Below are 21,785 nucleotides of genomic sequence, written 5' to 3'. Positions count from 1 at the left end.
AACCGGGTTCACATCTCTGCTCCTCCACACGCAGCTGCTGGGTGACCTTGGGCTAGTCACACTTCTTTGAAGACTCTCAGCCCCACTCACCTCACAGAGTGTTTGTTGTGGGGGAGGAAGGGAAAGGAGAATGTTAGCCGCTTTGAGACTCATTCGGGTAGTGATAAGGCGGGATATCAAATCCAAACTCTTTTTCATCCTCTTTCTTGCTGAGTTCTACAAGGGCAACAATGTGATAAAGGAAGGCAAGCAGGCAGGGACTGGCTCAGGGGAGACTGGTTGGTGGGGCAGCAGCGGACTTGCCCTATTGGAACATCCTTTACAGCTTGCATTTATGGTCATTTGACGGTGGCCCCTAGTTAACTAGAACAGATATCTCCAGCAGGCCTAACTATGGGCTGGATTCTGGCCAATGTGTTTGCATCTGACATGGGAGTGAGTGGTTCATAGGAGAGCTCCCATGTCTTTAAATCACACTGGGGAATGAATTAGACTACACAGGGAGCAGATGGCTCTGATGTTCTGTGGTCTGCTTTGATTTTGTTTTCTTTTTGAAAGTAAATTATAGGTTGTTCACCTAAAAGCTTTTGGATGTGTTTTTGCTTTATCTGATGCCTATAAAAGAAAAGAGCTGGTCAATGTCACCCCTCCCCCAGTGACAGCCCCCTGCATTATTTGAAATAAAAATTTCCAAGTGGCCCAGAATAATGGTTGAAGCCCTGATATTTGCTGTTTGGGAAAATTAGGAGTTTACTAAGACAGACGATCGTCTTTTATTCTTTGTGGGTGATTTTGCATGACATTATATATATAAAACAATGAGTGTTTTTTGAAATACAGTGAGTGCTTTTTGAAAAAACACATTGCATTCTGAAATTTTCCAAGCTGGAACAAAATCTATTTCCCATTTGTTTTGCAGTTTTACAGAGATCATGTGATTCAGCCAAGTGAAAATGAAGATGATTTAGGTAAGGAACAGCTGTGTTCTTTCAGCCCCCCCCCCATGCCTTATAATTTTCTGGTTATCACTGAGCAGGAATTTCTCTCTGGTGACAAGGAGTTGCAGGTTTGGAGATGCACTACAGAGACCTGTCTCCCTTCTCTGTCTCTCTCCCACTTTTTTCAGATCTCTTAAAGGAGCAGTACCTCGCTCTGACCACCAGGGGGAAGGTGTTGTGTCTCTGGGCCTCTTCATGTTCCGACTTCTAGCCTCCATTGTTTTCTTTCCTGGTTCAAAGTGGAGGCAGCAGGGAGGCAGGCTCTGTCCTCAGCTCTGCTTGCAAGACAGAAATCATATGGGAAATAACGCGCTCGAACAGAGCGTGAGCTGAATGACTCCTTATGGATGCTAATTAGTAGTTCTGTGCAATCTCACATTTAAGCATGTAAGATTAGACCATTGTTGCTGTTTTTGTTTTTGTTTAAGCTATTTTCAGTCACAAGAGACAAGCGTGTTATTAAGGAACATATTAATGACTCATTTCAAATATTAACATAAATTCTCGTTTACATATTTTTCAGTTTTGAGAGATCAGATTCATTGAAGGTATAATATATTTGCAAATTTGTGTCACCCTCTGAGGCAGAATGGGAAGGTTTCTCTGCCTGCAGAAGCCTTGCCCACCGGGGTTGCATGGCAATGACAGCAGGGGTGGGTGGGGGCACCTGTGGGGGCACCGCTCCTCAGGATTCTACCATCTAAGGCGGATGCTTCAGCCCACCTCATGGGCCGGCCAGCCATGGTAAGGCCTGACACAGAGGGGAAGAGTTGTCTCCTAAGAACTCTCCATCCCTGGTCTCATCTGGTGGAAGCAGCACAGAAGGCAGTGTGTAGAAGTTCTTAAAAGTAACTGAGCTGTTGCAAAGGGGTAGGGCATGGTGATGGTTTATTTGTAATGGAAAATATGCCGCACATCTTTTAAACTGAGTTGTTCCTTAATAAAAGATGAATGCTGCAGTATTATCACACCAAATAGCTCGACTTTTTTTAAAACAACAACATTGTTTTGGGTTTCTTTCTTTCTTTGGGCATTGTTATATAAATAAGCATAATTGTTTTGGCAAGCAAAGAGCACAGCAGGCGACAGAACTGGGGGGGGGGAAATGGAAAGATGACAATAATCAGGGGAAAGGAATGAGGAAAATGAGAGATAATGGCATCAGGGGAATGTCCAGAGAGAAAAGAACAAGAAAAATAAATAAACTAGGGAGGGATAGGACAAAGTATTGTGTCCATGTCATAAAATTAATATTACAAGTCAAGTTATTATAAATTGTAAAGCTGATAAGGCTCTCCTCCTCTTCTACATTACTGTCTCACTTAACAGAATATCTTTTGATTAGAAGGAATTAGAAAGAATATTAGGAATTGAAGGCATCTTTTGAAAAGCTTGTCAAGATCTCTTCCAGTGGATTAACAGTCTGCTGTTATGACCTTCCATCGCAGACAACAGCAAGACTTTTCTGCCAAAAGGAAACTCTTTATACAAGGAGGACACTATTCATTTATACAAATGCAAGAAGCCCCTTTTGTTTTACTTCAGGTCCTTTATTTTAAGGGTTGTTTTCCTCCTATGTAGGGATCTGGAATAAGACACAACTTTTCAAAAAATGGCCTCAGGCAGCAAAAGATCTTGAGCTAGCTCTGCAAAACAGGGACACTCTCATGCATAGCTGTCAACCTTCCCCCTTTTTTGTGGGAAATTACTTTATTATAGCATTGGGAAACAGCAGGGAGGGTTGACAGCTATGCTCTCATGATCTCTGATTGTCGCAGCGACATCACTGCCTGTAGTCTGTTGCCACATTGTTATGCCATTACACATTACAGGAAGTTATGTTCTGTAAAGAATCAAGTTATAAACATACAATTGTTTTAGTGACATATTTTTGCTTTTACTCATATATGGAAAGTTGTAGCTCAGTGGTAGAAAAATCTGCTTTGCACACAGAAGGCCCTAGATTCAATCCCTGGCATCTCCAGGCACGACTGGAAACGTCCCCCTTCTGAAACCCTGAAGAGCCACTGCCAATCAGTGTAGATCAGAGGTGAGCACCATCCAGCCTATGGGCCAACCTTGACTCACCAGGGAGTCAAAATAGGCCTGTGGGGCCATTTTGTCCAAACCACTCCCACTTTCCCATCAGTTGATGTCACCTGTGACACCAGCTGATGAGTAGGAGGATAGGGTTAATTCCTGCATCAGCTGTACAGCCCCCTTTTCTCACCAAGGAACAGGCATGTGCAGCCAAGGCAGCAATATTACATTCCCATGCATCAGCAGAGGAGCAGGGCTTAAACCCTGCTCAGTTCAGCAGGATTCCATGCAACCCCTTTCATGATTGTTGCAAATCCATAACAATAGAATAAGAAGGTATTTTGTGTGGGGCTTTTTCTGTGAGGCTCTGCAGAGACTGAGGGAAAAAGAGAAGACATTAATTTCTGGTTTAATTCACTGAAATGAGCAAAGTGTGAATATTGCTCTTAATTGATGTATTAGGAAACTTTCTTCCATATTTTTTTTTACCTGTAACATACTTTAGGTGAGATTTTTCTGTTCTGTGGGTCCATTATACATTTAATTGCATCGATCTCTTCATTGGAATTGCCTCTTGCCATGAATAGTTCTGTGTAGGATAGATCATGTTGCTCAGTGTTGACTACTCTTCCTTGCATGCAGGTTGCTTTGTGGTCTAAACCACTGAGCCTCTTGGGCTTGCTGATCAGAAGGTTGGTGGTTCGAATCCCCATGACGGGGTGAGCTCCCATTGCTCTGCCCCAGCTCCTGCCAACCTAGCAGTTCGAAAGCAAACCAGTGCAAGTAGATAAATAGGTAGCGCTGCAAGGGAAGGTAAACAGCGTTTCCATGTGCTCTGGTTTCCGTCATGGTGTTCCATTGCACCAGAAGTGGTTTAGTCGTGCTGGTCACGTGACCCGGAAAGCTGTCTCTGGACAAACGCTGACTCCCTCAGCCTGAAAGCAGAGATGAGCACTGTAACCCCATAGTCACCTTTGATTGGACTTAACTGTCCAGGAGCCCTTTACCTTTACAATTCTTCCTTGCAGTGACTCTTCAGAATCTTTCACACCAGCTGCATCTTAGAAATGGCAGGGCTTGATCCGGGGACCTCTGCATGCAAAGTTCATGCTCTGCCACTGAGCTATGATCAGTGCTGCTTTGGTGTGCTTTTTTCTGAGGCCCAGATTACATGTGAGGTGAGATGATGCATCCATTTAGAACTGAGATATCCAGTGAGGTGCCCTGCATATGTTTCAGACTACAACTCCCATCCACCGCAGCCAGGATAGCTGATGGTCAATAGCATGGCAGTCCATAACATGTGGAGGGCACCATGTTTTCTACCCCTGATAACAGATTGTGTTTAGGGAATTTAGCTAACACGGTGGCTGAGCAAGAACTCTTTCCCCCGTTGAACTAGTTTAGCTTGCAGAGAGTTGGGTAGCATTCACAATGGACAACATCACAATGGCATTTCTGCAGTATTGGAAAATAGGAAGTTGCCTTATATTGAGTAAGAATATTGATCCACCTAACTCGGTGTCATCTGTGCTGATGGCAGTGGTATCAGACAGGAGCGTTTCCCAGCCAGGGAATGACCGTGGGACATTCTGCATGCAAATCATATGCTCTGCACCACTGAGCTATGGCCCTTTCCTAGGAAGATCTAGAGGTCAGAGAATGGATAGTGGCTTGATTTACTACTAACTTTCATCTAAGTGTTTGAGACTAGGTGTTGTGGAAGATTGCACAGTTGGTTATACATAACAAGAGCAAAAAGAAAATATGACTGCCCTCTCCCGCCCCATCTGAGGATGTATGCACAATACCTATTTACAAAGTTGCAAAAGCTTGTTTTAACTAGAAAAACATTCATTTTCCATTTTTTAAAAATTTAAAATGTGTTAATGTGAAGTATCTGCTGAAAAATAAGGGAGGCTGGGGGGAGTGCACAGTTTTAGATAATAGCAGCCTGGCGTACAGAGTTACATTGTTCAAGTGACCTGGCAGCTGATGTTTTTTATTTTGCTGAGCTCCCTGGCTTGTATTACTGAGGAGGTGAGAGATTCTGCCGACCACAGCTTGCACTCCAGAAGATAAAAAGCACCGAGGCCAAATTTTTGGCATGCTTCATGGTGCGACCAGGGTAGCAGCAGAAAACTTAAAGGATTGTGTCTTTTGAGTTTTTTGGTTTCCTCAGTAATTCTAGTTTAATCGCTCAGCACTCCGAGCTGTTCAACAGAATGGTCTGCTGCACTTTGTGAACCTCTGGGGTGGCAATGAAATTGGTGTAAACTCATGGTTTCAGTATTGTATTTTCTTACCTTTATTTCCTACCCGTGATAAAAAAAACTAAATCTACTTCCCTCCTCCTCCTCGAGTAAATCAGTTGATCCGTTTTTAAATGTTATGGGTTTCCCTGTCCCCACTCCACACAGAAGTCCTGTGTCATCCTTACACAAATGAAATACTTGTTTACTTCTCATTTGGCTTGGAAGAGAGTTTTAGGCTGCAGCTCTAACCAAGAACTACTCAGAAATGGGTTACACTGAATTCTGCGAGGCTTAATCCCAGGTAACTGGAGTTAAAGCTGCAAACTTTGATAGCTGTGCCTTAGTCCAGATAGTGTGGAAAGTTTTTTTTGTAGAACAAGACTGGGAACAGATGGCTGAAAGGGGGCTTAGAACAGGCCATTTCCATGGTTTCCTTTAGGGTATAGGGCAGAGCTAGCAAGCCAAGAGGAATCTTTATGTGCGTGGCTTATCTTAATGTTGTGAGCTTGCAATTGGCAAGCAGCAGAGCAAAACAGGCTTGTTGAGCACCGTCTCCTGCTCTGTCTGTGCCAAGAGACTTTCTGTAGCACATTTATTTCAATGTATGTTGATACACCCCCCATGGAGATGTTGACACCTGCATTGGTGCTATTCTGATTTCATCTCTCTTACACACTGGTCCTGTTTCAGAGTTATTAATGGAATCGGCTCTGGAGCTTCCGGGGCCTGAAATGCTTAATTTTCAAAATAATGAAAACTGTTTTAAAATCCAGAATGTTACAGCGGAATTTGTGAATCTTATGCTGTACTATATATAAAGTAATCAATACGGGGAGTTGGGTTGCAAGAAAGCAAGTTTTGGATTGCAGAGAGACATGAGAAAATGCGCTCTTTTATTGTCTGAAAATTTATGGCTATGCAAGCGTAAACAGAGCCTAACGAAATTATTTCCAAGAAAAATATTAAGTGGGCACTTTGTGTCCTCTCTTTTCTTGGCTTCCTTCAAACCTGAACGCTGAAGAAAAGAGAGGTGAGTAAAAGATGAAGAAACTGTAGCCATGCGCAGTTTCGGTTCCCAGAACTGTACTAAAAGCAAATTCAGAAGGGTTGCATAAAGAACCCCTTTAGTCAGATAATTCAGTGCACTTCTTTGCCAGGCTTTCATTCCCTCTCTCCTTCCCTCACATATGTGAAAATACCCTGAATGAGAATGTATGGGAAACAGATATTCCATAGTTTCCAGCAATGACTCAATTCTGATGATCTCATAAAATAATGGAAATAAGCCTCCTTCCCTCTCAGTCATTCCTTCGTGTCAAGTTCGCAGTTTAGCACTAACCAGGGTTTGCTGCTATGGTTAGTGCTTGCCCTCTAAACCAGAATTGTAAGCCAGGCTTTGAAATGGGCTTCTAGTTCTAACTTGCAGGGCAAATGTTAACCATGGTTTGCAGCAAACACTGGTTAGCACTAAGCTGCAAACTGAAAGTGGAAGGCACATTTTGAGAGAGGAATTGAAGCCCATTTCAAAATGGGCTTCAATTGTAGGGTCATCTGAACGGAGCCAATACCTTTATTGTATATGGTTATAAATGTTCCCTGTCATTTCTTCTTGTTCATATTGTGTTTACCTTTGACTTAATGACTTGTACTTAAACTGTACATAAATCAATCTTTTTAATTGACCTCAACATTTTGAGCTGGTAGGGAGGGTGAAGGTGTATTAAGACTTGTAATCTGGGGAACTGGGTTCGTGTCTCCGCTCCTCCACATGCAGCTGCTGGGTGACCTTGGGCTAGTCACACTTCTTTGAAGTCTCTCAGCTCAGCAAAAAAGCCCACCCACTTAAAAAAAAAAACACCATGTGGGGGGAGAGGACCAGCTAAAATAGCTGAATTAGCTTCATGAGTGGGACCAACTTGATCCTACATTTTTTGCCTCCTTCTGGAAGCAGATGTTGAATTGGGGTCTAGGATGTTGAATTGGGGTCTAGGGAAATGTAGGAAGCAGTTTTCCTGTTGTTGGAAATAGCAAAATGCTCGTAATGAGGCTAAATCAGAGCTGGAACTACAGGGAACCAGTCTGAACTAGAGACTGGATCGCTTATGCAACTGTGCCCTTAATTCATGCTGAGAATATTATGTAACCGCAGTGGAATATGCCAAGGTTTGTTCGCAGGATGTCTAGTTAATCTTGAGTTTTTTTGAATAGAATCAGAGAGTGACAATAATTGATGCAGACCTGAAAATCATCTAGTCTACTCTGAAACTCTGCCCCAAGGAACGATCCTCCACGCTGCACATTTAACAACATTGTGCACTCAATTCCACAGATTTACTGATTTAATATTTAATGCTGTAACCTACCTTCTCACCCTGCCTTCTCAAGGTGTTGTTCAGTAATGGTGCAACTTATTCTGATAATGCAGCTAGCAAGAGAGTGGAGGAAGCAAGGTGCTCTGTGTTAAAAAAAAATAATCCTGCCTGGAACAAGAAATTTTTTGAGCATAATATTTGTTAACTTGGACCAGAGTTTTCTTGCCATGATTCCTTTAAAGTAGGTGTGGGGGACCTCCAGCCCACAGGCCACACTTGGTTCACCGGTTCTCCATTTGGCCCATGAGACCATTTTCAGGAAACCAGGCTTATTTGTCCTATACAACAAGTCAGCTGATGGGTGGTTGGAGCATGCCTTGTGGAAGGAGGGGAATCCAGAGCACAGTGCTGAGAGGGAGAGGTGAAGTCCTACCCCCCAGGCCCTCAGAGCACATAATCACCTGACATCACTACAAGTAGGAATGAACCTTGTTGAGAAAACCATACTGATTAGGACACAAAGAATTTATAAAATTCTTGGATTAACAATGGGAACAGTTAACTCCCATTATTTCATTATTAACATCGGCTCTATGCTGCATTTAAATAGGAAAAGGACTGAATATGATATGTGAGGGCGGGGCAATATATGCTTATGGATTTAGTTATAAAAGGTAGATGTAATTATATAATGTAAACTGTAACATGGATTAAATTGCTCCCTGCCATCCCTCTCCAAGTTATTTACAAATTGCAAGTCAAGTTCAGGAAACTATAAATAAATATTGACCTGGCTAGAAGATCTGAGTAGCTCCTATTACTTATTTTGATGGAGATTGTGTTTACAAGCAAAAAGACAAAAGAGGAAAGCATTGGCAAGTGGTGGTTTTGAACTTGCAGTAGATGTACTTTGGTGAAACTGGGCCAAGGAGTAGACAACTTTTACAAATAGCTGTGTCAATGGTTGTATGCTCTTTCTGGGATTAGTTAGATTGTGTCGGCTAGAGATGTACTCAAGCCAGTCCATATTTTATACACATATCATAGACTTAGAGCAAGGCTGTGTTTATATCACAGGAACATCAAATGTTAGAAAGATCAAAGGCGGCATAGAGGGGCACAGTATGCAATTAAACTTTCCAGCAAATCTCTTTGGTTACCTGAAGCCCTATGTTCTGAAAATACATAAAACTCTGAGCAAGTTGCTGATAACAGCACGTATTCTTTTAGCAGTGTATGGAGGGGGGGGAGTTTTACCTACAATACAAGAATAGTTGTACAGAGTTTGGCAAGCCATGTTAATGAATAAGCTGACCTTTTTGCAAAGCATCCATGGGAAGGAACAAAACCGACGGGATACTCGGTTGATCAGTAGAGACCATTTACTATATACTGCTAGAACCAAATAGTCCCAATGCCAATGAAAATGTTGGAGATTTATTGTCAGTAGGGTACTATTTTTGGTAACAAGGTTTTGTTTGGATATATTATAGCTGTTGTTTTGCAACATTTTCTAAAAAATTATGTTTCAATAAAAGAATTCATACTTCCCTGAGAGCTAGCAAGGTATGTTATTATAGAAGAAGAGTTTGGATTTGATATCCTGCTTTATCACTACCCGAAGGAGTCTCAAAGCGGCTAACATTCTCCTTTCCCTTCCTCCCCCACAACAAACACTCTGTGAGGTGAGTGGGGCTGAGAGACTTCAAAGAAGTGTGACTAGCCCAAGGTCACCCAGCAGCTGCATGTGGAGGAGCGGAGACGCTTCTGGGTCATGTGGCCACTGGCCAGCATGACTAAGCCGCTTCTGTCGAACCAGAGCAGTGCGCAGAAATGCTGTTTACCTTCCCGCTGGAGCAGTACCTATTTATTTACTTGCACTTTGATGTGCTTTCGAACTGCTAGGTTGGCAGGAGCTGGGACCGAGCAATGGGAGCTCACCCCGTCGCTGGGATTCGAACCACTGACCTTCTGATCGGCAAGCACTAGGCTCTGTGGTTTAACCCACAGCGCCACCCACATCCCCTATGTTATTATAGGATTGGTCAAATTGATGGAGTATAAGGCTACTGCCATGATGGCTGTGCTCTGCCTCCACTGTCAGGTGGCTCAGAGAATGGCCTGAAGGTGGATTTAGTGAATGTGTGAAAAGCAAGCAGAGCGAACTGAGACAATTAAAACTAAAAAATACCAATTTTATGTAATAATAACCATTTTTTAACCTTGTGAAACACAGATTTTAATTCATGGCGCTGCCTTGCCCAACCATTGTATAATTCCATCTTTTTAACTGTATCTGAATTATTTGATACCAGCCAGTGTTTCACTGATCTGTTAAAAATATGCAAGTTGGGGGAATCCTTTGATCCATTATGCTGACGTGGCCCTGCATTATCTTGGTGGTTGTAAAAATAATTGATGTGGGGTAGAGGAATGTTAACAAGTTCATATGCCGCCGCCTTTTCTGAATTAATCCCCACATGCACATTCTCTTCCCTGTTAGACGGAACACAAAAATGCATACAACGTGAGGTGACTTTCCATGGACTTTGGTTAAAAACAATAACAAGCAGTGGACTTGTTAGTTTTGTGTCTGTTTTTGTGTTTCCACATTCAAACCTTTTAAAAAAAAAACACCCCAAAAGAAAACATGCAGTTTGTGTAGTGTTAACGATGGGGGAGGGGTAATGAGTTTCTGCTGAATACTAATTGCTGATGAGTTGTTCAGGGAGACTGCAGTAAGAATGGGAGACTTGTTGTAAATTAGTCACTAGCTTTATTGTAGACGGCTGGGAGGGCAGGCCAGTTCTGTAAAGGTGCCAACCTTACCAAAATCTTTCGGGTTCAATGTCAAACTGAGAGTCACTGTCAACAGAAAGCAGTCGTTTTCACAGCATGCATTTTTAGAAAAAGAATGGCTCAGGTGGGTCCTCTGTCCTTGTAATAATAAGAGGGAACTATGCCCCCTCTTTAAATTTAGGAAGGATAAGAATTCCATCATTTAGCTGCTGCTTCACCCACAAATGTCTCTGATCTACCAATGCTATAAATTTTAAAGGGAAATTGTTATGTGTGTGGCAGGAACAGAAGCCAGGGAAAACTGTAGCTTTCACAGACTGACTGTAGATTTTGCCTTTGGACTTCCTTGATTCTATATAAACCTCAAGGCTTAAAATAATTTTACGTACTGCAAACCAAATACAGGTTAACATTTTAATATAAAGAAAAGCCTCTGTCTTTTGTTATCTATTTGAGAGAGAGAGAGAGAGTCCGAGAGAGAGTTCTCCTTCTCTGGCAACTCAGATTATTCTTCATTTACATTTGGAAAATGAAAAGGTGAGTTAATGATTCATTGGCACACAGTGACCTTTCCTATAACTGCAGTCCAGGATGCAGTAGCCCCACTGCAGGCTGTTCAGATTTTGACTTGGCTGTGTCTGCCTTAATATTTGCCCACATACTTGACGCTTGCAGAGAACAGACCCCAGCTGCCTCTCTATCTTTCTTGGTTTAGTAGGCAATTTGATCCTTCCTTCTTGGGTCTTTTTATTTTCTGTCACTTGACTTGCTGCTCAACACAACAGCAGCAGCAGCACTCTCTAAAGAGGTGTTTGCTTAGCCAAAATAAAAGTAAAAAATGGACTCGGATTCTGATGCACCTTTTAATTACTCTTGGCCATCCTTACCTAAAATGAGAATTAGAAAACGGACATCCAGACCAAAAGGTAAACAAAAATTTCTTTACTTATTAATTTACTTATCTCTTAACTCTTCTTGCTGGTTCATTTTGTTGTTAGTCACACGCAGGTGGGTATAAAGAGTTTTGCATTTTTCCTTTTCAGAAAAGGCATTGAGAGTTTGTCTGTGTCACAGATACAAATTGGTTTGAAGAATAAATTACCTTTATCCTTATGAATGTATGGATGCTCTTTGCTTCATTTTCCAGCAAGTAAATGAATTGGTCTTCTGCTAGTTCTTTAGCTTCTGATATTTCTGCTATGCATGCACTCTGATCATAAACATATTTATTTGGAAGGAACTTTCCACAGTTTCAGTGGAACTTATTTTAAAGTAAGCAGTTTTGAACAAAGAAAGCAAAAACAAAACACATGCCAGAAGTCTTAGGAAAGGATGTTCCATACAGATACAATTTGTGGAAAGCTCTCTATATGTGACTTTTTGTTTTAACTATTTGTTGTGTTGCATACAGGGTTTGCTAAAAAGAGAGCTCACCTGATTTTCAGAATACCTAATACATTAAACAATCAATGTGTTCTCTCTTTCTGTCTCTCTGTTGGCTGCTTTCTTTGGGGAAATGTACTTGGAAATTCGGGTTCTAGATTGTTGTAACTCTCAAGTACTTTGCATAGAAATAATGACAATTTTCTAGGAAGATGTATTTCTGAACGCTGATAAATACCAAAATACCTTATGAAAAGCCTACTTTACTGTGATAGAATGAAATGAAGAGTTCAAACTCTTGGGGATTTTTTTACAAAGTAAGATTAAGAAGAAAGCAACCCCACACACTCATGCATGCATGCATAAATATGTTGTGTAAATATATTTGTTACAGTGCATAAACTTTGAATGTTGACCTTCACATGTGAATGTTAGCATAGATTAAAAAGTCACTGACAAAAGCATAATGTTATTTTAGTTACGGTAGATGCTGTAGCTTCTGTCTCCATCAGAAACATGAAGGTTCTACCGGCCAAACTGGGTATGACCTTGATTGATCAAGAGATCCAGAGCTGGATTTCCCAAGCATTTTGCAAGTTAAAATGCAGCTCTCTGTGTGAGAGAGATTTGAAATGGGCCATGGTGCTGGCAGGTTTGATCTCCTGGCTACCTAACCCATAGGCCATTCATCCCATTATGGGAAACTAACAAGTACCGATATACCTACTATGAATGTGAATATGGAAAATAATGGGAAGATGCAACATGCATTGTGGCTGCTGCTGCTGCTGTGGTGGGGGAAAGCCCCTCAAGAGATCAGTTTACAGATCTCCTGTTGTCATACATCTAGTTTATCCATATGGAGCGAGTAAAGATGGAGAGAGTTTTCAGGAAATTTTCTGCCATATAGGAGTGCAAGCAAGCTTTTTTAAAAAATGGAAAAGCATGGGTATCCATAGGCATATGAGCAGAAAGGCACTCTTTAAGCTGCTGATTTCTGCCAACTCTTTATTCCTCAACACCATATTAAGTACCATTCTGGAGGTTCCTAGCCTGAATAGCAGTTTGGGGGTTTGTATATATGTTTGTTTTGCAGTGGGACGTAACAATGGGCTAGAGTAGAAGTGAACAAAGGCCTCTTCTTCAACTGCATGTCTGCTGGCAGTTCTTGGGATCCAACCCATAAATTCTGTAGCTTGTATGTGTACATGCACTCACTGGGTTATTCTGTCCTGTAATTTTAAGCCTCACCTTGGCTTAGCCACAGTATACCCCAATTAATAGAAACACAGGGCAGCAGATAATCTTGGCTGTAGAGATGGTCAGCTCACACTCACTTGTAAGGAGGTGGGGCTATGAAAATAGTTTGCCTAGGCTGTGCGTGGGAAGTATAAGGCAAGAGACCTGGAAAGGAAGAGGTTTGCATTTTGTCAGAGAGCAAAAAAGCAGAATGAAGTCAATGGAGGTGTCTGTCCGAAGCGTATGGGGTTTGCCTGTAGCTCTGAAACTGAATCTGGTATTAGGGGATAATTCTTTTGCAAATTTCTTCAGTGGGGGGTCTTAAAAATACAATTTTGGGTTTGAGGAATTCAAATATGTGATTATTTTTGTGATTAGAAAACATCCAGCTTGGTGAATCTACGTTTGACTAAAAAGCCCATAAACTGTTGTTGTTGTTGGGGGGGGGGAATTACCTAATGAAAATATCAGGCAATGCTATAAAAACTTTAGATTCTCTGCATAAAACATACCCTACTAAGCATACAGCATTGCCTTGTAATAATAAAACATTAATGCCATCAGTTAATAAGAAATTTAAACAAGACGTTTAATCAAGTCTTGCTTTAATTCATTCTTGGACAGCAGCCGCCGACTTGCTTCTTGGCCTCTGATGTAGTCCTCATGTTTCTCATGCGTATACATCTTGCCTGCTGCCTCTGTGACTTGTTTCACACATACCTCTATAGACTGAGCATGACAGGGTCGCCATTGAACTTGCATGTCTCATCAATGAACTTCTTTACTTCCAGTATAGTAAGTTTACATGCCAAAGGAAATTCATAAAGCCCATCAGATCAGTCTGTCAGCTATAGCAGGGATGAAGTACTGGGGTTGATGGAAGGTGTCTTTTTTGGACGTACAGAAAGATATCCCAGTGTGTCATCATCTCCATCAACAATGTTTTGGATACCAGCTCTCCTCTCTTCACTGTTACCTTAACACAGTAGTGTCTGGATTATCATTTCGTTGAATGCATACCATGCTGAGCGCTGGATGGTTGGTAAAACAGCATCCATTACAGCCCTCTTTTGCCACAGCTGAAACAAGATGTGGCATGAGCCTTCTGCCCAATAGTGTTTTACTTTGATGTTGAACCAGCAGGGGCAGTACACATAAATGATGTATTCCACTATTGGACTTAGGCCGTTAAGGGTTTTGCCTTTAAGGCCGTGCTTCAAAACCCATAAGTTTGCTGCTGTTAACCACCTTGAATAGCTCACTGGACCATTTTCCTGTCCTTATGGCCTGAGTGGTATGATACCCATACACTTGATCAATAGAGAGATCCTTTACAACACTGTCACTCAGTGAAGTAAGATTTCAGAAGGGTTTTGGGGGAGAAGAGGGAGTGAAGTCCTGTTGCACAAGTGGAAATCCTTCCACTGATGGGATGTGGTAATTGAATTTACTATGAAGTTGGAAAATAGCTGAAAAGCATGTGGGGGGGGGCGGTCTGGCAGAGATGGCAATGAATGATGGCATGACCAGGTTGGGCCAGGCTGGTGAAGTACCCTTTAGAGCCTCAAGGCACTTGGCTGGGGGCTCCATCTCTTCAACTGCTAGTGCCAGGCGTGCAACCAAGAGAAGATCAACCTAACCCTAATTGGATGTCAGCGCCTATTAATAACTTGCCTCTGGTTTTGGCATTCTCAGACTGATTTCCCTCTTCTACCATGTTCCTCTGTTCATCTTCCCTCATGTGTTCTGTGCTTGATCTTGGAAGCCTCAGGATAGGGTCTGTGTATTATTTTGAGTTATGCCCAGCACTTCATTAATTTTGGCACTCTAGAAATAATAACAGTTCTCTTAAAAAGCGAAATGGTATCTGTAAGGCTGTCCTAGAGCTTCTTATGGTTTGGGAAACAGGGAATGTGAAATAAAATATCTCATTCCCTCACACACATGCCCCCCTAACACACTGAAAGTTCATCCTTAATCCTTTCCTGTTTGCTTCTGGCTTGGGATATCAGTCTAGCACAGGTGGACTTGTGTCTTCCACATGTTTAGAATAATGGAGAGAATTTGAATGAATCTCTCTTTCTGGAAAGCAATTCTGCTGTCTTTTTGGAGACACTGAACTAATTTATATTTATATTTATTTATAGCTGGTCTTTCTGTGACAAACGCAAGGTGGCTTGTGATAAAAATGTAAGTCAAAACAAAATGAAAAACAAAATTAATAACAACAACAAAAGACTTCTGGAATATGTTGTCATGGAACAGCATAATAAAAACCATATATCAACAGTAGCAAATGAAAAATGTATCAAAGGCTCAACTAAAAATACCCACTGGTATAAAATGTACTGTTTAAATGCTGGCAGAGAAAGAAGACTGGTGAATTTCTGGAGCCACAACTGAAAGGCCCTCTTGCTTGAACCCACAAGTAACATATCTGCTGCCAAAGGGACAATCAGAGAGCCTCAGTAACCAAATGCACATCTCTAGCAGGCTCATATGGGAGGAAGTGATTCTTGAGTTAACCTTGCTCCTTGGCTGTTTGGGATTTTAAAGGTCAAAGCCAGCATCTTGGATTGATCCCAGAAACAAATTGGAAGCCAGTTGTGTCTTCTTAAAATCAACATAAGCAGGCTGACCTATGAACCCCAAATCTGACCGCCACTTTCAGAACCAACTGACGTTTCTGAACTGCACCATCCTTGAAGACACTCCCACATTATAGTAATCAGATGTCAGCTGGAGCGGCCATGGCTGCCTCCTTCACCATCAACATCCAGAGGGAAAAAGCCACCACCAGGCCCAAACACAAACAGCTAATACTTTCTTTGAAACACGTAAAAGCGCTCAATCTGCTTTTATTTTGTAGACCACTTAGGGCTGTTGTTTTGTTACTATATGGGTCATATGACAGTTAATGTACAACGTTCCGTATATAATAGCCTACCCAAACAAGATGGTTTTTGTCAACAACTCGCATTAGGTTCAGCCAGCACATCCAGAGAGCACCATGGTGGGAGGAAGGTGGTATATAAAAACTCTATCTAGCAATCTCATAGTGCTTGAGAATGTTCAAATCGTTTCACATGCAATAAATATGTCAGTTGTTGCTGCCCATGTGTAGAAAGAATAATAGCTGAACATTGCAGGAATAAAAACAGTGAATAATATTGTGTTACACCCATTCTCTGATGGTTTTGGGCTTTCTGTAGCCATGGAAGCAGAAACAAAGGTAGACCAATTTTGAGCATAAGACTTTTAATTCTAGTATGGATCTAGGTGGGTTCTATGCCTGGTCCAAGCTCATACATTTTAGCCAGTGTGCTTAATTTGTTGTTGTTGTTGTTGTTGTTGTTCAGTCGTGTCCGACTCTTCGTGACCCCATGGACCAGAGCACGCCAGGCACGCCTATCTTTCACTGCCTCCCGCAGTTTGGCCAAACTCATGCCAGTCGCTTCGAGAACATTGTCCAACCATCTCGTCCTCGGTCGCCCCCTTCTCCTTGTGCCCTCCATCTTCCCCAACATCAGGGTCTTTTCCAGGGAGTCTTCTCTTCTCATGAGGTGGCCAAAGTACTGGAGCCTCAGCTTCAGGATCTGTGTGCTTAATATTTAGGATCTATCCCTTTTTTGTTTGTTTCATAGCTATAATTATTTCAAGTTATATATTAAACCATGTTCAGAGTACTGAAAGCAATTCTGGGAAGCTATTTGAAAACTATTTGCTGTTTCCTCCAAGTGGGAATTAGTCATATTCCTTCTTGGCTTCTGATTTGCTCATGTTTTTTTTCATTACTGAATTGTTAATATATGTGGCATTTTAAAACTTTTTAAAATGGGCACAAAGATTCATTTATTTATGATTCCATTTTTAACCACTTTCCATAAAATATCTTGAAATTATTTCAAAGTATTTCTGTGAAATGAGTCAGCCCAGGGCTTGATTTTGGTTTGATGAGGCCCTAAGCTGCTGAAGGTAATGGGGCCCTTTATATGTCCAGCTGTCCTTTGTCAACAACAAATTGTCACTGTTTTTTGTGTTGAATATATGTTATCTGGTAATTTATGGACATGATAGGTATCTAAAGCCACTTGCACATAACAAAATACACTGTTGCTGTATGTAGGTTTTATTTTATTTGTTTTTTATCTTATATTTTGGGAATGTACATCCAGTTGTTTTTTTCCTTTAATTTTTTTGGTGCCCCCAAGAAAGTGGGGCCCTAAGCTATAGCTTGCTTAGCTTATACCTAAATAGGCACTGAGTCAGCCTGGCTGCTCCCGCCTTTTGGTGTGCTGTTTGGACACCAGGCAATAGGAATTTGTGTGATCCTAAGGAGCTGTCACTTCCCATTCCTTTTTGGTGCACTTTTCCTGCTTCTGTCTCATTTACTAGCCAATATCTGCAGTTTGCCTTCCTTTTCCCCTAGCAATGTGGAAGCATCTTTCCTGGGTTCATCGGACATCAGCTACTCCCTAGTAGTTATTTTCTGCTAATACCACTACACAATATCTATGGGCAGATGTTAAAGAATCCCCCATGGAAAATGCAAAATGTGAAAAGTGAAAAGAGGCATAGAATTCTATTTCTTCATTAAAATATTTAAAGGTAAAGGGACCCCTGACCGTTAGGTCCAGTTGTGGACGACTCTGGGGTCGCGGCGCTCATCTCGATTTATTGACCGAGGGAGCTGGCGTACAGCTTCCGGGTCATGTGTTCAGCATGACTAAGCCGCTTCTGGTGAACCAGAGCAGCGCATGGAAATGCTGTTTACCTTCCCACCGGAGTGGTACCTATTTATCTACTTGCACTTTGACGTGATTTCAAACTGCTAGGTTGGCAGGAGCAGCGACCGAACAACGGGAGCTCACCCCGTCGTGGGGATTTGAACCACCGACCTTTCTATTGGCAAGCCCTAGGCTCTGTGGTTTAGACCACAGCGCCACCCGTGTCCCGCTCATTAAAATATTTATGCCCCACCTTTCAGCCTTGAGTGGCTCACAGCATCAATTAAAACAAATATACACCAGGAGCCAGATGTTAAAATCACAAAAGGCAGCTGGGGCGAGAGGGAGGGACCAAGCCAAAGTTGCAGTGGTAAAATGACAATAAGACAACAAAGTGAGGGCCAGCCTTGGTGCCACAACTGTAAAGGCCTTGTCCTACATCCTCCAGTGATAATTGGATGCAAGGCAAGGTCTCTGAAGAAAATTGCAGTAGGTGAGGGTGCTTGTGAGGAAGAAGACAATCTTTCAGATATTCTGGTACCAATGCACATAGGGCAAGCATGGCCAAACTTGGCCCTCCAGCTGTTTTGGGACTACAGTTCCCATCATCCCTGACCACAGGTCCTGTTAGCTATGGATGATGGGAGTTGTAGTGCCAAAGCAGCTAGAGGGCCAAGTTTGGCTATGCCTGGGCATGCACATACCTTTACCTATACATAGCACAGGATACACACACACACACACACACACACACACAAACTGAAAACATTTCTCTCTATTATTAGAGCATGCAGATCATCATAACTACAATAGTTGATCTTCCTTCTCTCTATATTGTATGTTTTCGTACAAATGTACAGGGGGGCATATATGTATGTAGCACAGGGTGCACAACCTAAAGCTACAGCTACAGGGTTCCCTCTAGCCTCACATTAACCTCTTAAGAATGCAATAATTGCCTTGTTGGATAAGACCATGGTCCACCTAGTACAGCATTTCAGCAGCAAACAACCAGGGAGTCTTGCTTAAAATGCCTGCTATATTTGTTCTGTTTTCATGATTGCAGATTTTTGTGTTAGTAAGCGGAGTTAGACAACATCTGAGTTGGTTTCGCCTTAAATGTGGACCTTTCTATTGATTTCATCGGAATGTAGATAAAGTACAGTCTGTGAGTCATGATTGTGCCGGAGTCATGCTTAAAGGAATTTGTGGAACTGATGGAATGTGATTTATAACCTGTACGTTTGATGTTGCTTTGTCATTTTTTAAACTGCATTGTGTCTTTTGGTAGAAATAAATAACTGATGGAGTCAATATATAATTAAATGTGCTGTCTTGTGAGTTTGGTGAAGTCTTGAAATACCTTTCTAGTTACAATATTTGTCTTAAGTTATTTATGCGCATCGGAAACTTAAGTGAGCCATTCTTTGCAAAAGAATTCCTGGTGTATTAGAAAGTGTAAGAAATCTTCTTATAGACACACAGCTGCCAAAGTCTACTGGAACTGTCAGTGATTTTAGCTTTGAAGAGATACCAACAAAAAGCATAGGTTTCTTATGATGCTCCAACTGTATTCAGTTACAGTGAATTACTCCTTTATTAAAAGATGCTTGCAACTTGATTCTCAGAGATTTCAAGGATGTTTATAATGATCCAGGTCATGGTGAGCCAAAGCAAGTTCATTATGGAAACCTTTCAACTAAAAACTGGGAAGTGGGGGTGAAAGGGCCCTCTGAAACTAGGGGTGAGGGGGGGAGATATTGGGAGGTGCAAAATTCACTGAAAATTTATGGGGGGAGCAGGTTTTTTATGGCTTTTATAATGTTCATTGTCGTAGGGAGTAGCAGATCTTCTATAATCAGTTATCTCCTTAGTATTGCCATCCCCCAAAATGGCCTGCAATGACACTACATCATGACAAAAAGTAAAAACAACCACCATACTTTAAAAAACACACACAACAAAAACAACAAAAACCTAAAAATGCCATTACAAAATGGTATGCTCCCAGGAAACTTTCAGCAGCTTCTGCCCTCTGCCCCTAAATGACTGGATTCCCCCCCTTAAAAAAAACCAAAAATCACTATCTGGGAATAAGGAAGGATTATTTTTGTGCATCTGAAGTTTAATGCTCTCTAGGTTATGGGATTCCCAGTCAATCACTGGCTTTTAAGCACACTTAACATTTAAATGGCTCTTCCTGTTTGAGTTCTACTAAATAAAATTGTCCCTTCTTCACTTAATATTTTTCTTGTGCATGAAAAGTTGATAAATAAATCACTTATAGCTGTTAGCATCAGCCACCAGTAAGGAACATGGAATAGTTAAACAAATAAGCAATTTCAGAAGCTAACCATTTTTGTATGGAGGGTCATCATGGTGGCTGTGCCTTTGAAAATACAGTGGTACCTCGGTTTTCGAGCGTCTCGGAAGCTGAACGTTTCGGAACCCGAACACCAAAAACCCGGAAGTAATTGCTTCCATTTTTTCTTTTTTCTCCATTGACTTTGCCAACCACCCTTTGTGCCTTGGTTGTCGAACGTTTTGGAAGTTGAACGGTCTTCTGGAATGGATTACGTTCGACAACCAAGGTACCACTGTATAAAAACCAGCAGTTTAAGTTGAATACATTAGCTCATCGCAAGGCTAAGAGCCAGAAGTCAAGGAAAAGTCATGTTAACAAAGCTGTAGATTAACTATTGGTGATGCCCTGAATAACGAGTTAAAACAAGCAGAATTGAGTTTTACTGCCTAGCTGCTGGTGGGCATAAACCCACATCTTTATGTTGTAGAATATCATGTTCCTCCCAATCTAGGCTCTGTCTACATGATGGCTAAATTTGATATTCTCCAAAATACACACATATAGCAAGTAGCTATTGGAAAATTAATAGTAGGGTAGTAAACTGGTGAAACCTGACCTCTTTTTCAATAACCTATGAAATGTATCCTAATGATAATATTTTCCATATGCCATCTTAAGACAGGCGGACTTTCCATCCTGCTTAGTCCACTTTTCTTTCTTTCTGCTGAATATCCAACATGAGGGAGACTTATTTGGAACTCAAAAACCTGCTCACTTTGTGACCTCTTAGTCTCCATCTCCCATTATCCCTGATGATTAGCCATGCTGGCGGGGACTGATGGGAGCTGGGAGTACAGCAATACCTGGAGGGCCACAGGTTCCCCACATCTGCTTTCGCTGGTTCTTAAAAAGGCATCACCTACTGTTACTCTTGATATCTATGCTGTGTCCAGACCTGTTTGTCTTTGGGACTAGCCCTGTGTGTTAACAGGCTGGCCAACCTTTTGTACCTAACCAATAGTAGTCCCCAAATCTAATGGGTCAGAAACAGAGTGGGAAACAGACAACCATTAAATACCAACTGATAATTTCCTGTGGTGAGCACCCAAACAGGTAGAAAGACAGGGGTCTATATAATCCATTCACAGAGTGGATAATTTTACTACTCAGCTGTATCTTATTATTATTATTATTTATTAAAGATTTTCAAAGGTAGTACAATGTCTCTCTCAAGCTTTTCCATACAACATTTTTATAAGTTAGTGTTGGTGAGACATTAGGAGAGAAAGGGGGGGAGGGGGAAGAAGTGGGTGGGACGGGGAGGTAGGTGGGGTGGGGTGACTGTGTTTCTTTTTTACTTGATATGAGTAGGGTTTGGTGTCAGCATTGTTTATGTAGGTTCTCTGTTGTTTGCTTGTGCTCATTTGGTGGTGAGAGAGGTCGGAGTTGGCTTGGGATGTGGTTGTTCGTTTGTGGTTGGCTGTGGTGATCTTCGGTTTCCTGAGTGAGTGGGGTTGGTGGGTATTTTGGGTCAGGTTAGCCATATTGATTTGTATGCTGTTGGTAAATTTTTGTCATTGTCTTGTTGGGCTGTGTATGTGATGAAGGGGAACCATACTGGGGTGAAGGTGTCTTCTTCAGTTTGTCCCCGTGTCAGTTTCAGTTTACTGGTTAGTTTTTCTAGTAGGGCTGTTTCCCATGCTGCTTGGTACCATTGGTCCATGTTT

General features: G+C 41.6%; 1 protein-coding gene across 10 annotated transcripts in view; it reads left to right on the top strand.

Annotated features, from left to right (window-relative positions):
- Nucleotides 1-21,785, top strand: part of ARHGEF28 (Rho guanine nucleotide exchange factor 28) — a 132,810-nt gene that overhangs the window by 43,861 nt on the left and 67,164 nt on the right. For 7 of the 10 annotated variants that reach the window (XM_033163723.1, XM_033163727.1, XM_033163726.1 and 4 more), the window contains exon 8: nucleotides 920-968. The exons of 1 other annotated variant lie outside the window; for it this stretch is intronic. In XM_033163723.1, the coding sequence (XP_033019614.1) occupies nucleotides 920-968 (49 nt within the window). Of the gene's footprint in view, nucleotides 1-919; nucleotides 969-10,949; nucleotides 11,331-21,785 lie in introns of those variants that run through there. 2 more of the 10 variants (XM_033163729.1, XM_033163731.1) reach the window with 2 other exon arrangements.

Source organism: Lacerta agilis, chromosome 11 (assembly GCF_009819535.1).
Source record: "Lacerta agilis isolate rLacAgi1 chromosome 11, rLacAgi1.pri, whole genome shotgun sequence".
Lineage (NCBI taxonomy): Eukaryota > Metazoa > Chordata > Lepidosauria > Squamata > Lacertidae > Lacerta > Lacerta agilis.
This window is presented reverse-complemented; position numbering and strand designations above follow the sequence as displayed.